Source organism: Pantherophis guttatus, chromosome 10 (genome assembly GCF_059756535.1).
Source record: "Pantherophis guttatus breed Tessera chromosome 10, ASM5975653v1, whole genome shotgun sequence".
In the NCBI taxonomy this organism is placed as follows: Eukaryota; Metazoa; Chordata; class Lepidosauria; order Squamata; family Colubridae; genus Pantherophis; species Pantherophis guttatus.
In genome coordinates this window covers 14,823,984-14,844,780 of record NC_142072.1, presented here as the reverse complement: position 1 = coordinate 14,844,780, position 20,797 = coordinate 14,823,984, and the positions used below count along the sequence as shown (strand labels likewise).

The window sequence follows — 20,797 nt, the reverse complement described above, 5'->3', positions numbered from 1 at the left end:
CCCAACAATCTGGGCCCTCATTTTACGAACTTCGGAAGGATGGAAGGCTGAGTCAACTTTGGGCCGATCAGGATCAAACTCCTGGCACTGAGCAGAGTCAGCCTGCAATACTGCATTCTAACCACTGCGCCACCATTGCTGAGCCACCAAAAAATCACTGCGGGGTCACCAAAGTGTTAGCAAGCCCACTGTTGACTGTAAGCATGCAGATGGGTTGTCGATTGAGATACAACGAAGTTATTCGCTGGGGCCGAAAGTTCTTTTCCGCCCATAAAAGGCACTTATGACTAGAAGAAGCCGTTTCCTACCTCACACATCTGCAGCTGGAAAGTGCGGCGTTCCTTCTGCAGGTCCTCCGTGATTTCGGCGGCCGAGGGTTCAGTCTGGATGACTCCAGATATCTTGGCTCGCTCCTTCTCCTTTTCCAGCTTTGCTCTAAGGCAACAGAGAATCCCAGCGGCAACATGACAGACAGGGTTGGAAATAATTTATGATTGTATGAACGGTGTGCGGGGAATTCTACAGGTGGATGAGGCTGCAATCTGTCTGTAACTTGCGGTCGTATTTTAATACAGATTGCAATGCAGGGAAACGCCTTAAGGTCTGGATCAGGCTGTGATCTACTTGGCTCAATCCAGGTCAAAAGACGGACTGGCAGCTGCTAATCACACGGCAGCCTTTCTTCAAGATGCCAAGATCACATTGAAGCATTTTACCACAACTACAGGCAAGTCCTCAACTTACAAACACAATTGAGCCCAAAAATTTATGGTGTCAAATGAGACATTTCTTAAGTGAGTTTTGCCTCATTTTACGACCTTTCTTGACACAAGATTTTTAAGTGAATCTCTGCAGTTGATAAGTTAGTAACCTGGTTGTTAAGTGAATCGAGGTTTCCCCAAGGACTTCAGAAGGTCCCAAAAGGGGGATCCCGTGATCTTGGGATGCAGCAACCATCGTAAGTATGAACCAGTTGCCAAGCATCTGAAATTTGATCACATGATCATGCGGATGCGGCGAAGGTCATAACTGTGAGAAACGGTCGTAAGTCGCTTTTTTCATTGCCGTTGTAACTTTGAACAGTCACTAAATGAATTGTTAAGTCGAGGACTGCCTGTATCTATCCCAGGGTTTACCCACGTATTTTTCCCAGCTCATTTTATTTATTATTTTATTTATTTATTTATTTTATTTATTTATTTTTATATGCCGCCCTTCTCCAGAGACTCAGGGCGGCTTACAGTGCGTTAAGCAATAGCCTTCATCCTTTTGTATATTTTATACAAAGTCAGCTTATTGCCCCCACAAACCGGGTCCTCATTTTACCCACCTTAGAAAGGATGGAAGGCTGAGTCGACCTTGAGCCTGGTGAGAATTGAACTCGCAGTAATTGCAGGCAGCTGGATGTTAAATGCTGCCTTAGTAGGAGGCATTAGCCTCCTTCGCCACTCAGGTTCAGCATGCAAATGATACCCTCAATTTGGGCCGCGCACAGCTTTGGGTTCAAAGAGAAAAAGGCAGTTCGGTGAATACCCTTTTATGGGCATTTTCCTAGACCCGGCGTCTCCACACCAGGCAACTTTAAGACTTGTGGACTTTAATTCCCAGAATTCCTCTGCAGGAGTTCTGGGAGTTGAAGTCCACAAGTCTTAAAAGTTGCCAAGTTTGGAGATCCCCTAGGCCCATCAACCACTCCTTACAGCAGTTGCTTCTTCCCTGAGGATTGCATGGATGCTTTCCGGAATAGCAGTGCCATCCTGAGAAAATATGTGGCATAGGTTAGGCCTATAAGTACCTGTCTACAACTTCTTCATCAAAGTGTGTCTCCAGGGATTGCCCTGCAGCTGCAGAAGACAACAAAGCATTCCCAGAAAAAAAAGAAGTGGCTGCTTTAAGAAGTGATTGACAGGTATTAGGTAAGTATCCAAGTGTTCTTCAAAACACCTTTTTGCTTTTGGGATCCATAGCATTTTATTATCACTCTGGCCAGGAAAATACTGGATAGCTCAGAGGCACGTTGTAAAGGACACTCTCGTTGGCTGGCTGACCCAAATCCCATCAACCTCCCTTCTGGCTTGTCCACAACAAAACACTTTTGTTTAGGAGAAGATGGAAGAATAAATCCGCTCCCTGCCAGAGGCAGTAGCGGTTGGTTACTCACACTTTGGTCTCGTAATCCTTCCAAGCCTTTTCAATTTGCTTCTTGGAATCCTGCCCAGGGAAAGAGAAGAAAGGAGAAGGAATCAGCAAGGGAGTCACTGGAGGAAAAAAACACGCACCCATATCATGGGCCAAAGTTCCTCCTGCCCACCCGCTACCCCAAAAAACCTGCAAACACATATTGATCCCTGCATTGATGATATTTGAACCATCCCCACGAGGACTGGAGGCTGGAAATCTGGGTTTCTCAGGCACCTTCATAGCAATGAGCCACAGTGGTGCAGTGGTTAGAGTGCAGTCCTGCAGGCTACTTCTGCTGGCTGCCTGCTTCCTGCAATTTGGCAGTTCGATTCTCACCAGGCTCAGGGTTAACTCAGCCTTTCATCCTTCTGAGGTAGGTAAAATGGGGACCCAGATTGTTGGGGGGGCAATATGCTGACTCTGTAAACTGCTGTAAAGAACGGTAAAGCGGTATAGAAGTCTAAGTGCTAATGCTAATAGCAATAGCGTTTTAGGCTTATATAATGCCCCATAGCGCTGTCCAGCACTCTCTGGGTGGTTTAAAAAGTACAACCATCATTTGCATATTGTCCCCCAACAATTCTCGTTTTATTGACCTCGGAAAGATGGAAGGATGAGTCCACCTTGAGCCCCGTCAAGATCGAACTTCAGAGTTTGCCTGCAATACTGCATTTTAACCACTGCGCCACCAAGGCGCCTTCATCGTTTTAGGGCTCGCCAGGGTACCTTTAACCATTGCATCCACCAGGACACTTTCATCATTTTAGGAACCCAATGCTATTGGCCCATGGAGAAGATAGGTTTAGTAGCCCTATGGCCAGGTGTGTTGTCCAAAGAAGTGTGATGTTGGAGATAATTTTTTTAAGTGTTTTTAAGTGTTTTGTTTATTGTTTTTAATTAATGGGGCCAAATTTATATATGTATATTTTAACTGTATTTTAATATTTGTATTTGATGTTTTTACTTGGCTGTTCACCGCCCTGAGTCCTCAGGGAGAAGGGCAGTATACAAATTCAAAATAAAATAAAATAATAAAATAAAATAAAATAAAATAAAATAAAATAAAATAAAATAAAATAAAATAAAATAAAATAAAATAAAATAATAAAATAATAAAATAATAAAATAAAATAAAATAAAATAAAATAAAATAATAAAATAAAATAAAATAAAATAAAATAAATAAAATAAAATAAAAAAATAAAATAAAATAAAATAAAATAAAATAAAAAAATAAAATAAAATAAATAAAATAAAATATAAAATAAAATAAAATAAAATAATAAAATAAAATAAAATAAAATAAAATAAAATAAAATAAAATAAAATAAAATAAAATAAAATAAAATAATAATAATAATAATAATAATAATAATAAAAATAAAAATAAAAATAAAAATAATAATTAAAAAAACAACTTTATTATGGTCATAGACCAGCAATAGACAAGAATCATCACTGTTTACAATAGTGTTAAAATATAGTACTAATAATAATAATAGTGAATAGTAACATCCACGGTAATAAAATATATGGTCTCACAGTTTGGATCATGCCCTTGTTTACATAATTGAATAGCGGATGTGTGTAAATATAGTTTCTCTAAAAATTGTTAGAGATATCTACCAAAAATTGATGCAAGTACCACATCTTTAATTCTGTAAACCAAATTTTTCCTTGTGGTCATTGCAGCAGCGCAAAATTCTGCTATTGCATGCGTGGTAGCCGGATTTGAGCGACGGAAGAGATAGTCTACATAAAAATTATCTACCCTCCCTGGTAATCTCTCTAATAAGAGGAAACTATACATTGACCTATAAACTCTGTATAACTCACAGTACAATAAAACGTATGTATCATGTATCTTTGACTTCTCCTTTACCACATATACATACTCATTCCACTATTGGGGGTGATGTTGGAGATAGAAGAAACATGTATTGGGAAAAGCATAATAAAGTAAAAATCTATTGGGGGGGGTGGAATAGAAGTTTAAAAAGAGAAATAAGCTCTTGTTCAACATTCTAGCATCAGTGCTTATTGCATTCCTGAGAACACCAAAATATGAGATTATCTTCAACTAGGCATTCCTCTGGAAACAATTTGCATGTTTTTCTTTACTGCAATGGCCCACCCCCCACCCCCCCAATATAGTATCCACCATAGCATTTATCCTAATTTTTAATTACAGGAATTTTTCAGGTCAAGCATGGATAGGAATAATAACAAAAAAAAAAAATTGATCCCAGAAAGGGCCAAAGTCAACATTAAACGCGAGACGTTTCTTTTGTTTGCTCTGTTTGTGGTGTGCTGGGAGAATTCCTTTCAGGTTCTCAGCATCTTTTGCACAATCCTGGAAAGAGATGTGACTGCTTTAATGAGTCATGCACAGCTGCTCCAGTCACAGCCCCGGGTCTCAAAACACCTCTTTCTGAGTCAATTTTTTTTTAAAAAAATATTTTATTGATTTTCAAACATTTAAAAAAAAAACCCAAAAAAAACCATAAATGCAAAATTACAAAAAAGAAATTTTTTTGGCAAGACTGTGACCATTTACACAACATACCACTACAAAATTCTTATACTCTATACATTTTACTTCATCCAATTCTACTATGCCTGAATCTGTTTTATTTTTCTGTTTTCAATCCATTTGTACCATTTCTCCCATGATATATAATACTCTCCGAGTCAAATCTTTTAAAGCATTGCCATAGCACGAATGCATCAAGACTTATTCAATGGGAGCGTAACTTCTGGATACAGAGCTGCATCTCTGTAACTTACTTGGCAGCCAGATGGAAGGTGTTTAGCATTACCTTTAATCTGGTCTCCCATCCAAGTAGTAGCCAGGTTCATCCCTGCTTAGCTTTTGTAAGACTAGCCAAGATCATTCAACAACCAAGATGAACTAGCACGTTGTAAAACATCTCCAAGGAAAAAGATCAATTAATTATAAGGTTCTCTGATGAGCCCTGGTAGATCAGGCGCATGGCCCAGTACTCTGTGTCTCACTTACAGAGGGATTATTATTATTCTATACACAAGAATGTGAAATGACAACTGCCGGGTTTTTTTTAAGATGGTGTTGGCCTTCATACACATCGAATTCAGAGGTGGGATTCAGCCGGTTCTGTCCGGTTCGGGCGAATCAGTCGTGGCAACTGCGGGAGGCTCCACCCACCCACCTGGATATAATGCGCGAGCACTATGCATGCGCGGAAAGCCGGGCGCTCACATTTGTGAAGCGGTAGGGCAGGTAAGTGAATCCCGCCTCTGATCGAATTCTTCTCAAGAACCCAGGTTGTCATAATGCATTGTGTTGTTCATGTGCAGTGTGGCCTTTTGTAATTGACAGATGGAAATGTTGTCAGTGCACAGATTTTCTAAGTACCACTCAAGATTTTTTTGATACAGCAACCAGTGTGCCATTAAACACTGGGACCACCGGAACTGGTTTATGCCTAAAGCAGGACTATAACTCATAGTCTCCCAGTTTCTGGCCTGAATCCTTACCCACTACACCAGGGGTCGGCAACCTTAAACACTCAAAGAGCCACAAAGGTCCTAACCGGAAGCCCCCCCCCATTCAATTCTGGAGCCGACAGGAAGTCCAGTTCCCCCACCATAGAGTCTCCTCCTAGCACGGCGTCCTTTTTCCTCTACCTGCCCTAACCAAAAGCCCTATCAATTGTGGAGCAGACCAGCGACAGGGAGCCGCAGCAGAGGGATAAAAGAGCCACATGCGGCTCCAGAGCCGCAGGTTGCTGACCCCTGCACTACATCAATCTGGGTGTCACAGTGGGGAATAGGTTGCATTTATTTATTATTACATGTATGTAGTGTAATAGATGAATTACATTGTCTTAGCTTTCGATTGAATTCTGATTTGGAGTTGGAATAAGGTTAACATTAGGATTATTATTAGATTTACCACTAGATTTGTAGTCACATTAGAGAAACCATTGGGCCACTTACTGTAAATCAAAAGTCAAAGAAGAAAAGGAAGAACAAAAAAAGCAGTGGTGTCCCCAGGGTACATACAGCCAAGAAAGTCAAGAGAACAGCCGTAACAGTGTGACCAAAACTCTGTGTCTCTTTTATATGCATTGCACATAGTTTCAATCACACTCTCACAACCATTTAATGGACTGTTTTGACTACACCCTGCAGGCACTCCTGGAAACAACCCTATCCACCCATGCACTTCAAAAACTAAGGCTCTGCAAAATAATTCCGCTTTTAATTACGCACGAAAAGGCAAACAGTTAAGAGAGGCAATCAAATCTCCATGGTGCAGTCACTCTACAACCAAGGCACCCCAAGAGGAAGACAGGGCCAGTCGACTTCCACCCCATTCGCCTCACCAAAGCGGGGAACATATGAATCAGGCAGGTTGAAACTGGGTAAAGCAAGGGTTCCCAACCCCCGGTCGGTGAACCAGCACCAGTCTGTGGCATGTCAGCAACCAGGCCAGGCAAACAAGCAAAGCCCCATTTGTGGGATGCAGGCAGCATGTAAAATCATGCCCCCCTCCGGTTCGGTCCTTTCTCCACAGAACCGGTCCCTGGTGGCCAAAAGGTTGGGGGCTGTTGGGCTAGAGCATTTGAGAAGCTCACAAATCTGGTTTTAAAAAGGAGAATGACAGACAGACAGACAGAGCCCTTCCAATGTCATTTCCCAGAATTCAGCATTAAGGCAAGTTGCCTTTGACTCGGAATACTGCCAATCAGCTGTTCTAGGCGGCGGGGATTGCCGCCGCCGCTCGCCACTGATCGCCGCCGCCTAGAACAGCTGATCGGCGGTATTCCGGAAGGCCAATCCAACCCCCAATCAGCTGCTCAGTAGCGAAGGCTCCAACATTCCCCGCCGGCAGCCGGCAGCAGCGGGCAATGCCGCCACCGGACCAACCCCCTCCCCCTGCCGCAATATTTGCTCCATAAGACCAGTGGTGGGATTCAACCGGTGTAACAACCGGTTCATGTGTGCAGTGAGTTTGAAAACAGCCCTAAAAGTTACCTTCTACTGCAACCCCGGTGAGTAAAACAGCTGAGGCGCAGCAGTCTGCTGTGCTGTGCCTATCAGCTGGGCTTCAAACAAAGGAAATATAGGTCGGGGCGGGTGGGTGGGCACAGCTGATCATCGGAGCGAACCAGTTCACTCTCAGCTGATTGTCAGAGCTACTGGTTCACCTGTACTGGCTGAATCTCACCTCTGCATAAGACACACAGACATTTCCACCCCTTTTGTGGGAGGGTGGAAGTGCGTCTTATAGACCGAAAAATACGGTAGTTAAAGGTTTCCCTGTCCAGTTGTGCCCAAGATGAGCAGTGCTCATCTCCATTTCTTGGCCAAAAGAGCCAACGTTGTCCAAAGACAATTTCCGTGGTCGCGTGGCCAGCATGGCTATATGCCACAGGCACACAGAACACTGATACTTTCCCACTGAAGTGGTACCTATTGGTCTATTCACATGTGCACATTTTCAAGCTGCTAAGTAGGCTGGAATTGGGGTCACTAATGGGAGCTCACCCCATTGCAAGGAGCTTGGGTCTCAAACCCTGGGCTGTCAGCTCTTTAGCTGACAAGCTCAGCATCTTTCACTGCTGATCCATTGCACCCCACTAATTAGCAAGCAACCTTTAATGCCAGCAGCCATCATATCCTGATACTCTACTCTTCTTTTAAAACCCAATAGGCTGCCTTTATCACAACAGGCAGCAGTGAATTCTGCAATTTAATTATGAACTGAGTAAAAAGTATTTCTTTTAATGGCCGCAAGTCTTTCTAACATCTGCCAACAGACCACTGGACAAGAGGTGGTCATTCATGCATTCCCCAATACTTACTCTTAAGTAGTGAAGTAAGCAACCTTTTTAGATCTACCACTTCCTGCCCAGCCTGCTTTACTTAACCCGTAGTGATCTGTTAAGTCCCACTGATTGGCAGCCCCCTAAAAAAAAACCCATAGCACTACTAAAGAATCGGTTCCTTAGAAACAGCACGCAGGGAACTATTTGATGTAAAGAAATGGCCTGTAGCAATGGGGAAAAAATCGTTCCCTCTGCCAGAAAATCAACACCACAGAAAGGGCCCGCAAAGAAAACAGAAAACTGAGTGAGCCTGTTTTACGGAACAAAGCAGGTTTTCCTGTTTAGCCAGTTTACAATGGATTAAGCATCGGGGAAGAAAGCAGAGAAACACAACAAGAAAAGGAAAAAAACGAGCAGCATTGGTGCTTGATTTTAACTGCGTGCACATTGACAGCCATCGTTCGTTCGAACCGTATAGAATCATGGTCTGCCGATAGAGCCAAACTGCTATACAACTGCAGAAGCTTGAAATGAAATGAAATGAAATGAAATTTCATTCATAAGAGCCTGGTGGCACAGCAGACTAATAGCCTGTTATTAACATTCAGCAGTCTGCAATTACTGCAAGTTCAAATCTCTCCAGGCTCAAGGTTGATTCAGCCTTCCATCCTTTCTAAGGTAGGTGAAATGAGGACCCAGTTTGTGGGGGCAATAAACTGACTTTGTATAAAATATACAAAAGTATGAAGGCTATTGCTTAACGCACTGTAAGCCGCCCTGAGTCTCCGGAGAAGGGCGGCATATAAATCAAATTCTTTTAAAAAAATGAAAAAAGCAAGTTACCAATACGAGATGATTCTGAAGAGTCTGGGAAATCTCCGAATGGAAAGGGAAGTTAACAAAAGCGAGCAGAGCAAAGCCGCATTTTCTACGGCCATGAAATGAGCCTCTATTCTTGGCCTACCTTACGTTGCAAGCAGTGGTGGGTTTCAAATTTTTTTTACTCTGGGTTCTCATTTTATGGACCTCGGAAGGATGGAAGGCTGAGTCAACCTTGGGCCCCCAACAGCATCGAACTCCAAGCTGTGGGCAGAGTTAGCCTGCAATACTGCAGCCTAACCACTACGCCACCGGGGCTCTCTCAAATATATCTCTGCCCATCCCAATTCCAAGCCTGCATTTCTCCCCCAGGTAAATGATTCCCAATTCCTTAAGAGAAAAAACTAAACCTTACCAGCCGGGTGTCCTTCAACTGCCCTTTCAACAGATTGTCCAGAGGAAAGGAGACTATGTTGTTCAGATTCTGCACCTAGAAAAAGACGAAAGAGGAATCTTGCTTACACACCTCCAAACAAAGAAAAAACAATCTTGAATGATTATCAAATCTGCCCAGGCTCATCAGTAATTTGTAATATCCAGGGGTGGGATGCTGGGGGTTCACAGAGGTTCGGGAGAACCTCTAGCAAAGATTCTGTGCAGTTCGGAGAACCCCCAAATCCCCCTCCTGGCTGGCCTCATTCACCCCTCCCCACCCCTCCCAGGAGTCCCCATGCGGCCTGTTTGGATGCAGGTAAGTGCAGGGTGTGCACAGAGGCTCAGGGAGGGCAAAAAATGGGCCTACCAGAGGTTCGGGCCCGTTTCCGGCCTCCAGAAGGCCTCCGGAGCCTGGGGAGGCCATTTTTGCCCTCCTGGAGGCTCGAAAAAAGCCTCCGGAGTCCGGGGAGGGCAAAAACACACACCCCGCCATGGTGCAGAAGGCCGACTAGGCCACGCCCACCATGGCCACGCCCACCCAGCAACCAGGCAGAGAACCCCTTGCTAAAATTTTTGAAGCCCACCCCTGGTTATGCCCAATTTACAAACGGTTGAAAATAATCCCAGATGGTAGAGAGAGAGAAAAACTACTTAAGTTCAAAACAGCATTAAAAGCTACAGCCAGATGAGCAGCCAGAGAACTCCGTACAGAAGCCCTTCTCAAACCACTTCGTATTTAAAATCTTTAACAATGAAATTGTTCGTACTGATGGAAAGGTCACGCGAATACTACAGGGAGTCTTCAATTTACAACCGTTCCTTTAGTGACTGCTTGAAATCATGATGGTGCTGAAAAAAAATGATTTATGACCCGTCCTCACACTTATAACCATTGCAGCATCCCAAGGTTAATGCAATCGTGATCTCAGGTGCTTGGCAACCATAGTTACGATGGTTGCAGCATCCCGGGTTCACACAATTGCCATTTGCAACAGGGGTGAAATCCAGCAGGTTCTGACAGGTTCTGAAGAACCGGTAGCAGAAATTTTGAGCAGTTCGGAGAACTGGCAGTGGAAATTTTGCGTAGTTCAGAGAACCAGCAAATACCACCTCTGGCTGGTCCCAGAGTGGGGTGGGAATGGAGATTTTGCAATATCCTCCCCCCAGGAGTGGGGAGGGAATGGGAATTTTGCAGTATCCTTCTACCAGGAGTGGGGAGGGAATGGGGATTTTGCAGTATCCTTCCCCCAGGAGTGGGGAGGGAATGGGGATTTTGCAGTATCCTTCCCCCAGGAGTGGAGAGGGAATGGGGATTTTGTAGTATCCTTCCCTTGCCATGCCCACCAAGCCACGCCCACAGAACCGGTAGTAAAAAGAATTGGATTTCACCACTGATTTGCAAGCTTCCTAGCTGGCTTCCGACAAGCAAAGTCAATGGAGAAGCTGGCAGGAACGGTCCTCACTTAACGACCATACCACTTAAAGAAAATCTTTCCAGTTCCAGACGTGGTCATAATAAAGGACAACCTGAATAGATTTCCGCAAAGCTTTGTTTGTGAATTTCAATGTGCAAAAGATGAGATACGGGCCATAAGCTAGAACAGCTTCCCTTCCCTCTAGGGCTAGAGAAGAGGCCTTTTCCCATTTCCAGAATTTTTAGGACGGCCTCAGAAGAATGTTGGCAGTTGAATCCTGCCACAAACCACCTTTCCTGTTCAGCCATGCAGGCAGGCAGGCAGCCCTTCCCCAAAGGCCACATTCTAAAACTGGGGTGGAGATTCCCAAAGCTTCAAATCAAAAGAGGCCAAAAGACAGAGAAATCCTTTCGGTTCAGCCAGAAGTCTGGAAAAGCTGGGAGACGAAACCACATGGCAGCATCAAAGTCTCCAACTAACCTCCATTGGAAGGAATGGGGTTGGAAGAGGAGAAGAATTAGAGGAGGGGGGGGCAAAGCCGCCAACATCTGAGCCCAGATGGCTGCCCCCCCCCAATTTTTATTATTATTTTTTTTTAAAGCGCCACCCACAGGCTTGAAATAAACAGAAGCTGTGGGATAGTTTTGATCAGGTACAGATGTGCTGGAGACGCTGCTAGGAAAATCAAAGTTTCCACACCCAAAACGGGCTTTTCTATTGAGCAAGGAAAACGTGGAACATGAGTGTCCAAGGGGCTTCACCCGTGTCATGAAAATGACACATATTCTATAACAGGGGTCCCCAACCTTTCGGACCTCGGGGACCACTAAATTCATCATTTTAAATCTTGTGGACCACTAATATGATCTGCCTAATGATGGGCTGGGTGGGTGTGGGTAGGTGGTCACGTGACTGGGTGGGTGTGGCCAACTCGATGTCACTCACATGGAGGGGCGCTTCACTAGCCTCTACTCACCCCTCCCCTCCCAGCCACTCCTCGCCTCCCCTCCCGGGCTCCTTAGGGCCCCAGCAGGAAGCAGTTGTTGGAGCTAAGCAGTCACCACGAGAAAGAGTTGGCAAAACAGCTCAGTTCAAATTGGATCTGACCAAGAAGGAGGCTCAGCTGAAGCACCTCACTGAGGACTACGAGCATAGGATTTCCAAGCCGTGGGAAGACTTGCGGGAGTGCAAGGCCAGGTACCAGCGCCTGGAGGCTCAGCAGGCTGAGATGGTCAGCCAGTTCCAGGCCATGATGCAGTCCCACTGGAACAAAGTCCTCCGGCTCTTTGCCACCAGCAGCACTTCCCTCCAGCCTTCGCCCAAAGCCCCACACCAGGAGGCTGAAGCAGACCCCAAGTCAGAATTTCTGCCCCCCTCCAACCCACACAAAAAGACCCCGAAGGGGGAGACTCTCTGCAGCAACACAAACGTTCATTGCATGTAGCCATCCCAGGGGCCATAGTTTGAGGAACCCTGATTTAGTGCAATATAAAAAATGCAAATAATTTACTGCGGACCACCAACACAGACCACCAGTTGGTAACCACTGTTCTATAATGTGCAGCCCGAAGTCATAACAAACAGAACTCAGCTTACAATTTGGACCAGAGTTTCTGTTGCTAAGCAAGATGGTTCTTAGGTGGTGCTGCGCCTGATTTTACAACTCTTTTTTCCCCATGGTTGTTAAGTGAATCACAACCATTGTTAAGTGAATGAGGTGGTTGTTAAGCAACACCAGCTTCCCACCATTGACTTTGCTTGTCAAAAGCCAGCTGGGAAGGACTCAGATGGCAATCAACATGAGCCCGGGATGGTGCAACCATCATAAATACATGCTGGTTCCTGAATCATGTGACCTGGGAAAGCTGTGACGATCATTAAGTGTGAAAAATGGTCATCAATCACTTTTTTCAGTGCCGTTGTAACTTGGAGCAGTCATTGAATGAATGGCTGTAAGTTGAGGACTACCTGTACATGATATCATTGAGGCTTCCAACCAGGAAGCTCCAGCAGCTTCATATGTAACTAGATAAATAACAGCAGCCTTTCCCAAACTTATGAGCTATAGATCTGCTTCAGGTGCAATTTCCATCATCTTCTATGGAATGGAATGGAATGGAATGGAATGGAATGGAATGGAATGGAATGGAATAGAATAGAATAGGGAAGGGAATGGAATAGAATAGAATAGAATAGAATAGAATAGAATAGAATAGAATAGAATAGAATAGAATAGAATAGAATAGAATAGAATAGAATAGAATAGAATAGAATAGAATAGAATAGAATAGAATAGAATAGAATAGGGAAGGGAAGGGAAGGGAAGGGAAGGGAAGGGAAGGGAAGGGAATGGAATGGAATAGAATAGAATAGAATAGAATAGAATAGAATAGAATAGAATAGGGAATGGAATGGAATGGAATGGAATGGAATGGAATGGAATAGAATAGAATAGAATAGAATAGAATAGAATAGAATAGAATAGAATAGAATAGAATAGAATAGAATAGGGAATGGAATGGAATGGAATGGAATGGAATGGAATGGAATGGAATAGAATAGAATAGAATAGAATAGAATAGAATAGAATAGGGAAGGGAAGGGAAGGGAAGGGAAGGGAACGGAACAGAACAGAACAGAACAGAACAGAACAGAACAGAACAGAACAGAACAGAACAGAACAGAACAGAATAGAATAGAATAGAATAGAATAGAATAGAATAGAATTCTTTATTGGCCAAATGTGATTGGAAACACAAGGAATTTGTCCTTGGTGTATATGCTCTCAGTGTACATAAGGAGAATAAAATACATTCATCAAGAATAAAAAGATACAACACTTAGTGATAGTCAATGATACTAATAAGATATCAAATCGTACTAGGAAACAAATAAAAACAATATAATTGAAAGATACAAGCAACATGGTTATAGTCATAAGTGGGAGGAGATAGGTAATAGGAAGGATGAGAAGAAGAATAGTAATAAAAACCTTAGTAAATTAGTTTGACAGTGTTGAGGAAATTATTTGTTTAGCAGAGTGATGGCGTTCGGGAGAAAACTGTCCTTGTGTCTAGTCGTTCTGGTGTGCAGTGCTCTATAGCGTCGTTTTGAGGGCAGGAGTTGAAACAATTGATGTCCAGGATGTGAAGGGTCTGTAGATATTTTCACAGCCCTCTTTTTGACTCGTGCAGTATACAAATCCTCAATGGAAGGCAGCAAAACCAATAATCCTGCTGGCTAAGGATGCTAACATCCATAGTTCTCTACCTTAAGGAGAAAAACTCTCCCCAACTCAGGATGGAGGAGATTAGTAGAGGACCTCTTTATGCATAACCAAATTCATGTGTGCGGAAGGACGGACTTCCCACAATTTACAGGAATGACTGAATCATTTCAAGATCAGTTAAAAAGATATGAGGTCCACATCTGAAGCAGACACAACCCTCTATTTTTGAAGCCAGCCATCACGGACTGTAAACCATAATTATGGCTTAGCATAACATGAGTAGTCCAGCCACAGAGGATTCTTCGACAAGTCATGCTTCAAACAAACCATAGCCGGTTTACACATCACACCCTAAATCAATATTTGGGTTTTTCGAGATAGGATCTGCAAACCCACCCATTCAAGGTGGCAAGGCATGACAAAATGCACCATCTAGTCATAAAATCATGGGGGTTGGAAGGGACCATGGAGGACTTCTACTCCAAATTAACAAGGATTTATTCCAGGTAAAAGGTAAAGGTAAAGGTTCCCTCGCACATATGTGCTAGTCGTTCCTGACTCTAGGGGGCGGTGCTCATCTCCGTTTCAAAGCCGAAGAGCCAGCGCTGTCCGAAGACGTCTCCGTGGTCATGTGGCCGGCATGACTCAACGCCAAAGGCACACGGAACGCTGTTACCTTCCCACCAAAGGTAGTCCCTATTTTTCTACTTGCATTTTTATGTGCTTTTGAACTGTTAGGTTGGCAGAAGCTGGGACAAGTAATGGGAGCTCACCCTGTTATGCGGCACTAGGGATTTGAACCGCTGAACTGCCAACCTTTCGATCGACAAGATCAGCGTCTTAGCCACTGAGCCACCGCGTCCCATTATTTATTTGAGAAGCCAATGTTAATCCAACCCTGGCTTACAGCATAGCATGAGACCCGTTTAAGTCTTCTTCCCAAAGTACTAATGGATGAGACATAGAGGTAGCGGAGAAGATGACTTCTCCTATCCTTCTCATATCCTTGTTATGTAAGACTAGTGTCAGAGTTAGTCATTTAATTTGTCTGGTTGTTTAAAGCATCAAGGGTTTTTTAGTCCGCAGAACTCTCTCTTCCTCTTTAAAATCCATTTGTTCTTGAGCTACCAGGAAGCTGTGAACTTGAGTGATGGGAGTTTTGTTAGTTTTGTTAGAGCCCCCGTCTGCCTGCTTGCCTGTTCTCCTCTTCCATTATCACTTCCTTAGTTGCACCAATGGGCAGCATGCGTTGCATGAAAGCACCCACTGGCAGCCAGCCAGTATTGCCTCAGCCACACACCATTGCAAAATAAATAATTCGTTGGAATATGTGGCAAGCAGGAGAATGTCTATGAAGATCTGGAGTAGGACGACAGCAGGCTCCAATGTCTGCCTCATGCCTATGAAACTGGAAATCTGGTCATTTCAAATTATGACTTCTCTTAAAAAGATTTGCAGTTGCTTTTTTGCATTGATCAATTGTCTAGCAGGCCCTCATCTTTGATCTAGAGGTCCTCTGGGGGTCAGGATGGATTTCTGGATCACAGGAATCCAGAAGCCGCTTTGCAGAGTGAGAATATTTATTTAATAAATAAATTTAAATAAGTAAACCCAGCTACCTCTTCTCCAAGCTGCCTCTGTGGTGCTTGGCTGTGGGAAAGTATGAATAACAGAATGACAGAGTTGGAAGGGAACTTGGAGGTCTTCTAGTCCAACCCCCTGCTCCAGCAGGAAACCTATCCTATACCATTTCAGACAAATGGTTGTCCAACCTCTTCTTAAAAACTTCCAGCAGAAGTTTTTAGAATGCAGGACTGCAGGCTAACTCTAGGAGTTCGATTCTGAGCAGCTAAAAGTTGGCTCAGCCTTCCATCCTTCCAAGGTCGATAAAATAAGGACCCAGATTGTTGGGGAAAACATGCTGACTCTGTAAACCGCTTAGAGAGGGCTGAAAAGCACTGTGAAGCGGTATATAAGTGCTATTGCTATTCACAACTTCTGGTGGCAGGTTGTTCCACTGATTAATTAATTTTGAACAGTCACTAAACGAATGTTTGTAAACCAAGGACTACCTGTACTGTTTTATATTTTAACATGTTATTGTACACTGCCCAGAGTCCAACTTGGAGGGAGATGGAATGGTGCAGAAATGTGAAAAATACATGAATAAAAATCCAGATCAATGTTTCCTCAGCGGTTGTATCTATGTGTTTCCAGCAGCATGATGTTCCTACTTCCCACTGCCCTCCCAGCACCCAGTCCTGATTTTGAGAAATATTTAAGTCTGTTGTCCCAAAGGTGCTTTTTAAAAAAAATTGGACTTTTTTTTACCAGAAAGTCAGGGGTGGACTGCTGGGAGTTCTCAGGGGTTCGGGAGAACCTCTAGCTAAGATTCTGTGCAGTTCGGAGAACCCCCAAATCCCACTCCTAGCTGGCCTCGCCCACCCCACCCCTCCTAGGAGTCCGCACACGGCCTGTTTTGGATTCAGGTAAGTGCAGGGCGTGCGCGGAGGCTCGGGGAGGGCAAAAACAGGCCTACCGGAAGTTCGGGAATGCCGTAAATGGCATTTCTGGCCTCCAGAGGGCCTCCAGAGCCTGGGGAGGCCATTTTTACCCTCCCGGAGGCTCAAGGAAAGTCTCTGGAACCCATGGAGGGCAAAAACTGTTGTGGCGCAGGAGGCCTACTAGGCCACGCCCACCCAGCAACCGAGCAGAGGACCCCTTGCTAAAATTTTTGAAGCCCACCCCTACAGAAAGTCCAGTTACTTCTTGAAAAAGCACCTTTGGCACAACTACAACCTGGATGACTAAGAATCTCCATAGACATTTAAATCTGTTCATGCAGATTTCTTTTCAGGCTTAAAGGCCCAGCTGTTGATTTGCAATGCTCTCTCATTGTAATATATCTTTACTAGACATTTTACAAAAAAATACATAAACAGGGAAGGAAGAAAAGAACAACAAAAAAAAAAAAAACCAGAGATAAAAGAATAGGCTACACATGAGTCAACAAGGGATTTACATGTCATCGAGACTATAATTTTCTAGCATACTGTGAATGGTTGTGAATAACTGGATATATTATGTCATTTTAAAAGCTTGACAACCGCTATTAAGCTATGAGCAAAGCGTAAATACCAGGAACCAGGAGAAATCCACGAGCACGTAAACTGCAATAAATCGTGTCGTACTACTAAAAGATGATTATTTGGGATGTTTTATAAAATTAAAATACAGACTTCATGTGGAGAGAAACCCAAATGTTGGACACGGTACAAATCCAAACGGAATTGCCAATTCCGTTCCTGTGCAATTTCCTCAACCCCCAAACCTCAGGCTTGGAAATTTTTCTTCCCTCCTTAGCAAAAAATCCCAGAGAAAGTTACTACAGGGGACTGAATTTGATAGACTTCGCATAACTTGTCATCTGGAGATGTCCAGATTTGCACCAGGCTGGGCTGAGGAATTTTCACCTCAGACTGTTTCCATTGGTGCCCATGGCTGCAACCCAGGTTGCTTAAAGGCTTCTCCAGAGTAGCGTTTCTCAACCTTGGCAACTTCAAGAAGCTGGGAATTCAACTCCCAGAATTCCTCAGTCAGTATGCTGGCTGGGGAATTCTGGGAGTTGAAGTCCAAACCTCTTAAAATTGCCAAGTCTGAGAAACACCTGATGGGCTGTCTGCTAAAATAAAGCCAGACCATGACACACACTTGAAAGTAAATCAGGAAGCCTGTAGTTGTGAAGTCTGCCTGACAAGAACAAAGACTGCATATTCACAAGAAATATGCAGGTGTAAAGCTTGTAACAATTCTCTGTAGTTAGAAAGCTGATAAAAGTAACAAAGAGTTAGGCAACTTGCAGACCTCAGCTAAAAGTTAGGAATAGAGATGGCCTGCAGCAAATAAAATGTGCATTAGATAACTTCTGGGGCATTCATTAGCCAAGGCTTAGGAAGAGGGACAGCTAGAGACCAATAGAACAAATTGTAGAATTATTACTAAAATGTTTACTAGATGATATTTCTTATAACCTTGTCCCGTCTTCTCCTTTAGTGAAAATGTATAAAGCTTTCTTAATCCTTTGTTCTTGGCTCTCTTGGCATTTTGGCCAGGAGCCTTTTTCCTTGGGGTACCCCAATAAAAAGCAACACCTGCACCTCGTGTCTGGCATCCTTCATTGGCCTCGGCACCAGGCTGAGACCCGAATTGGGGACGACACACCGCTCCAGAGAGTTAGCAACAGAATGCATGCAAGGGTTTTCTGAGGAAGGAGAGGCTCAACAAATGCTAAATCGTGCCTGGTTCCTGAGCGGGGTGAGGCGGGGGCTGCACTTAACCCAAACAAACCCCAGAGACTTTTAGCCGTAGAGCAAAGCTCCTCTTATCTTACTCCACACCCTCCTGTTGAACAGACCACCTTGAAACAGCTCCTCTGTGGTCCCTTGCTGGCAGCCGTTCAGCTCAGGGAATTGGAAGCCCGCCAGGAAGGAAAACATGCATTTAGGATAACAGCAGCCAAGCTAACATAGGAAACAGTTGCCCACAATGAGGCCGGCTTTTTGTGACTGCCTGGGCCGTAATCAACCATCATCGTTGCCTTCTATAGAGAAGTTTTGTCTTGGCTACGGCTCACTACTTTGAACTGGGGAAATTTGCTCAAATTCACTCAAATTTGCATCTTACAAAGAAAAGAGGGGGGGGAGGAATCAGCAAACAACCAGCCAGGAACAATCCAGGCCCAATCCTGCTCCTTACCAGGTTTTTCAAAAGTGCCGTCACTTCCCTGGTGAAAACAGCAAGGTTGAGGAAGCCCGTGGACAGTTCGTGGTTGTTCTGAGAAAGGTGATTATTGCCAAAGTTCTCCAGGGTTTCACTGTATTGTTCCTCGTTTTCCACGTGAGCTGAGGAAATAAACAGGAGAGGGGAAATAAAGGTGAGGGTGGAAGATCTCTGGAGGTCCGAGATTCTCCTCAGCATCAGCACGAACATGAATTAAATGAATCGGAACGGAAGAACCAATCCATCTTTTTTTTTTTTCCTGTGGATTAACTGCTCTTTTTAGGGCAAAAAAGGAAGCAAATGACAACGCATAAATTGCTTGATTACTTTTACACAAGTGGCTTGTTTTACACAAGTGTTGGAATTCTTGCAGGTGATTCTAGACAAGTGATCTGATAAAGCGATCCCTTCGTATTTTTAAAGGGACACGGTGGCTCAGTGGCTAAGGCGCTGAGCTTGTCAATCAAAAGGTCGGCAGTTCAGTGGTTCGAATCCCTAGTGCCGTGTAACGGGGTGAGCTCCCGTGACTTGTCTCAGCTTCTGCCAACCTAGCAGTTCAAAAGCACATAAAAAATGCAAGTAGAAAAATAGGAACCACCTTTGGTGGGAAGGTAACAGCGTTCCGTGCGCCTTTGGCATTGAGTCATGCCGGCCACCTAAGCCACAGAGACGTCTTCGGACAGCGCTGACTCTTCGGCTTTGAAATGGAGATGAGCACCTCCCCTTAGAGTTGGAAACGACTAGCACTTATGTGCGAGGGGAACCTTTACCTTTACCTAGTATTTTAAAACAAGACATACAAACTATAGGTAGTCCTTGATTTAAAACAGTTAGTTTTCTGACAAAATGTGGAGAGTGTGATTTAGGACCGTTTTTCAGAGTTACGACCTTTGCAGCATCCCCATGATCATGTGATCAAAATTCAGATGCTTGGCCACTGCTTCATAATTATGACCGTTGCTGTGTCCCAAGGTCATGGGAATCTCCTTTTGCGATCTGCTGACAAGCAAAGTCGACGGGGAAGCCAGATTCTCTTAACAACCGTGGCAAGAAAGGTCGTAAAACAGGGCAAAGCTCATCTAACAAATGTCTCACTTAACAGCAGAAATTTGGGGATCGAATTGTGGCTGTAAGACAAGGACAACCTGTAGTTGGGTCCAGTGGTAGGATTCAATGTTTTTTTACTACCGGTTCTGTGGGCGTGGCATGGTCGTCATGTGACTGGGTGGGTGTGACTGGGTGGTCATGTGACTGGGTGGGTGTGGCCAATTCAACATCACTCATGTCAAGGGGTGCTTCGCCCAGCCACTCCTTGTCACCCCCGGCCTCAACGTATCTCTAGTTCTGTAAAAACGTTGTTCACCTTTTTTCGACTTTATTATCTGCAGCTACATACTATAGATGTACTTTCATGGACCACTGAAAGGAGGAAATGGCTCACATGCTTTGCCCAAGAGTGCGATAGGCAGGTCACAAAACAGGGTTTTGAGGGGCTGCCATAAAGAAGGGGGAAAGCAGAAGAAGGCAAAACAAGAAGCAATGGATGGAAACTGAACAATGAGAGAAGCAATCTAAAACTAAGGAGAGATTTCCTGACAGTGAGAACAATTAATCAGTGGAATGGTTGCCTCCAGAAGTTCTAGATGCTCCAACACTGGATTTTTTCCAGAAGAGACTGGACAGCCATTTCTCTGAAAATGGTATAGGAAGGGTCTGAAAAGAAGAGACGCCAAATCAACTCCCCAGTTTGCGGTATTGACTTTGAGGAGTAAATCACAGCAGCAGACCAACATTGTAAGGCCCTGAAGGGAGGCTAAGGTATCGCAGGCTACCTAGGAATCTAACCCCCAACTTAACAAGTAACCTAAGGAAACAAGCAGACATTCCTGGCTGCTGAGAAGGAAACCAGCTGTCAAGGAATGTTTATAAACGGTGTAGCCACTGCAGGAAAAGCAGAAAAGTTTGAGACGTCTAAGGAGAGAAGGCGATAAGGAAAAAGAAAAGGATCAGGAGAAGTTTGTGAGACGGAAAACAGGAGAAGGGAGGTTTATTGGCTTCAGCTGAACATCAGGGTCAATCTACATTTAATGACAATACAGGTAGTCCTCGACTTACAACAGTTCATT

General features: G+C 44.0%; 1 protein-coding gene across 2 annotated transcripts in view; it reads right to left on the bottom strand.

Moving 5' to 3' along the window:
- The window catches only part of ASAP3 (ArfGAP with SH3 domain, ankyrin repeat and PH domain 3), a 94,146-nt gene that overhangs the window by 50,349 nt on the left and 23,000 nt on the right, over positions 1-20,797 (bottom strand). For both annotated transcript variants that reach the window (XM_060691496.2, XM_060691497.2), the window contains exons 3-6: positions 18,648-18,793; positions 9,229-9,303; positions 2,162-2,211; positions 309-435 (exon numbers count right to left, since the gene is read on the bottom strand). In XM_060691496.2, coding sequence (XP_060547479.2) covers positions 309-435; positions 2,162-2,211; positions 9,229-9,303; positions 18,648-18,793 — 398 coding nt within the window. The remainder of the gene's footprint in view (positions 1-308; positions 436-2,161; positions 2,212-9,228; positions 9,304-18,647; positions 18,794-20,797) is intronic.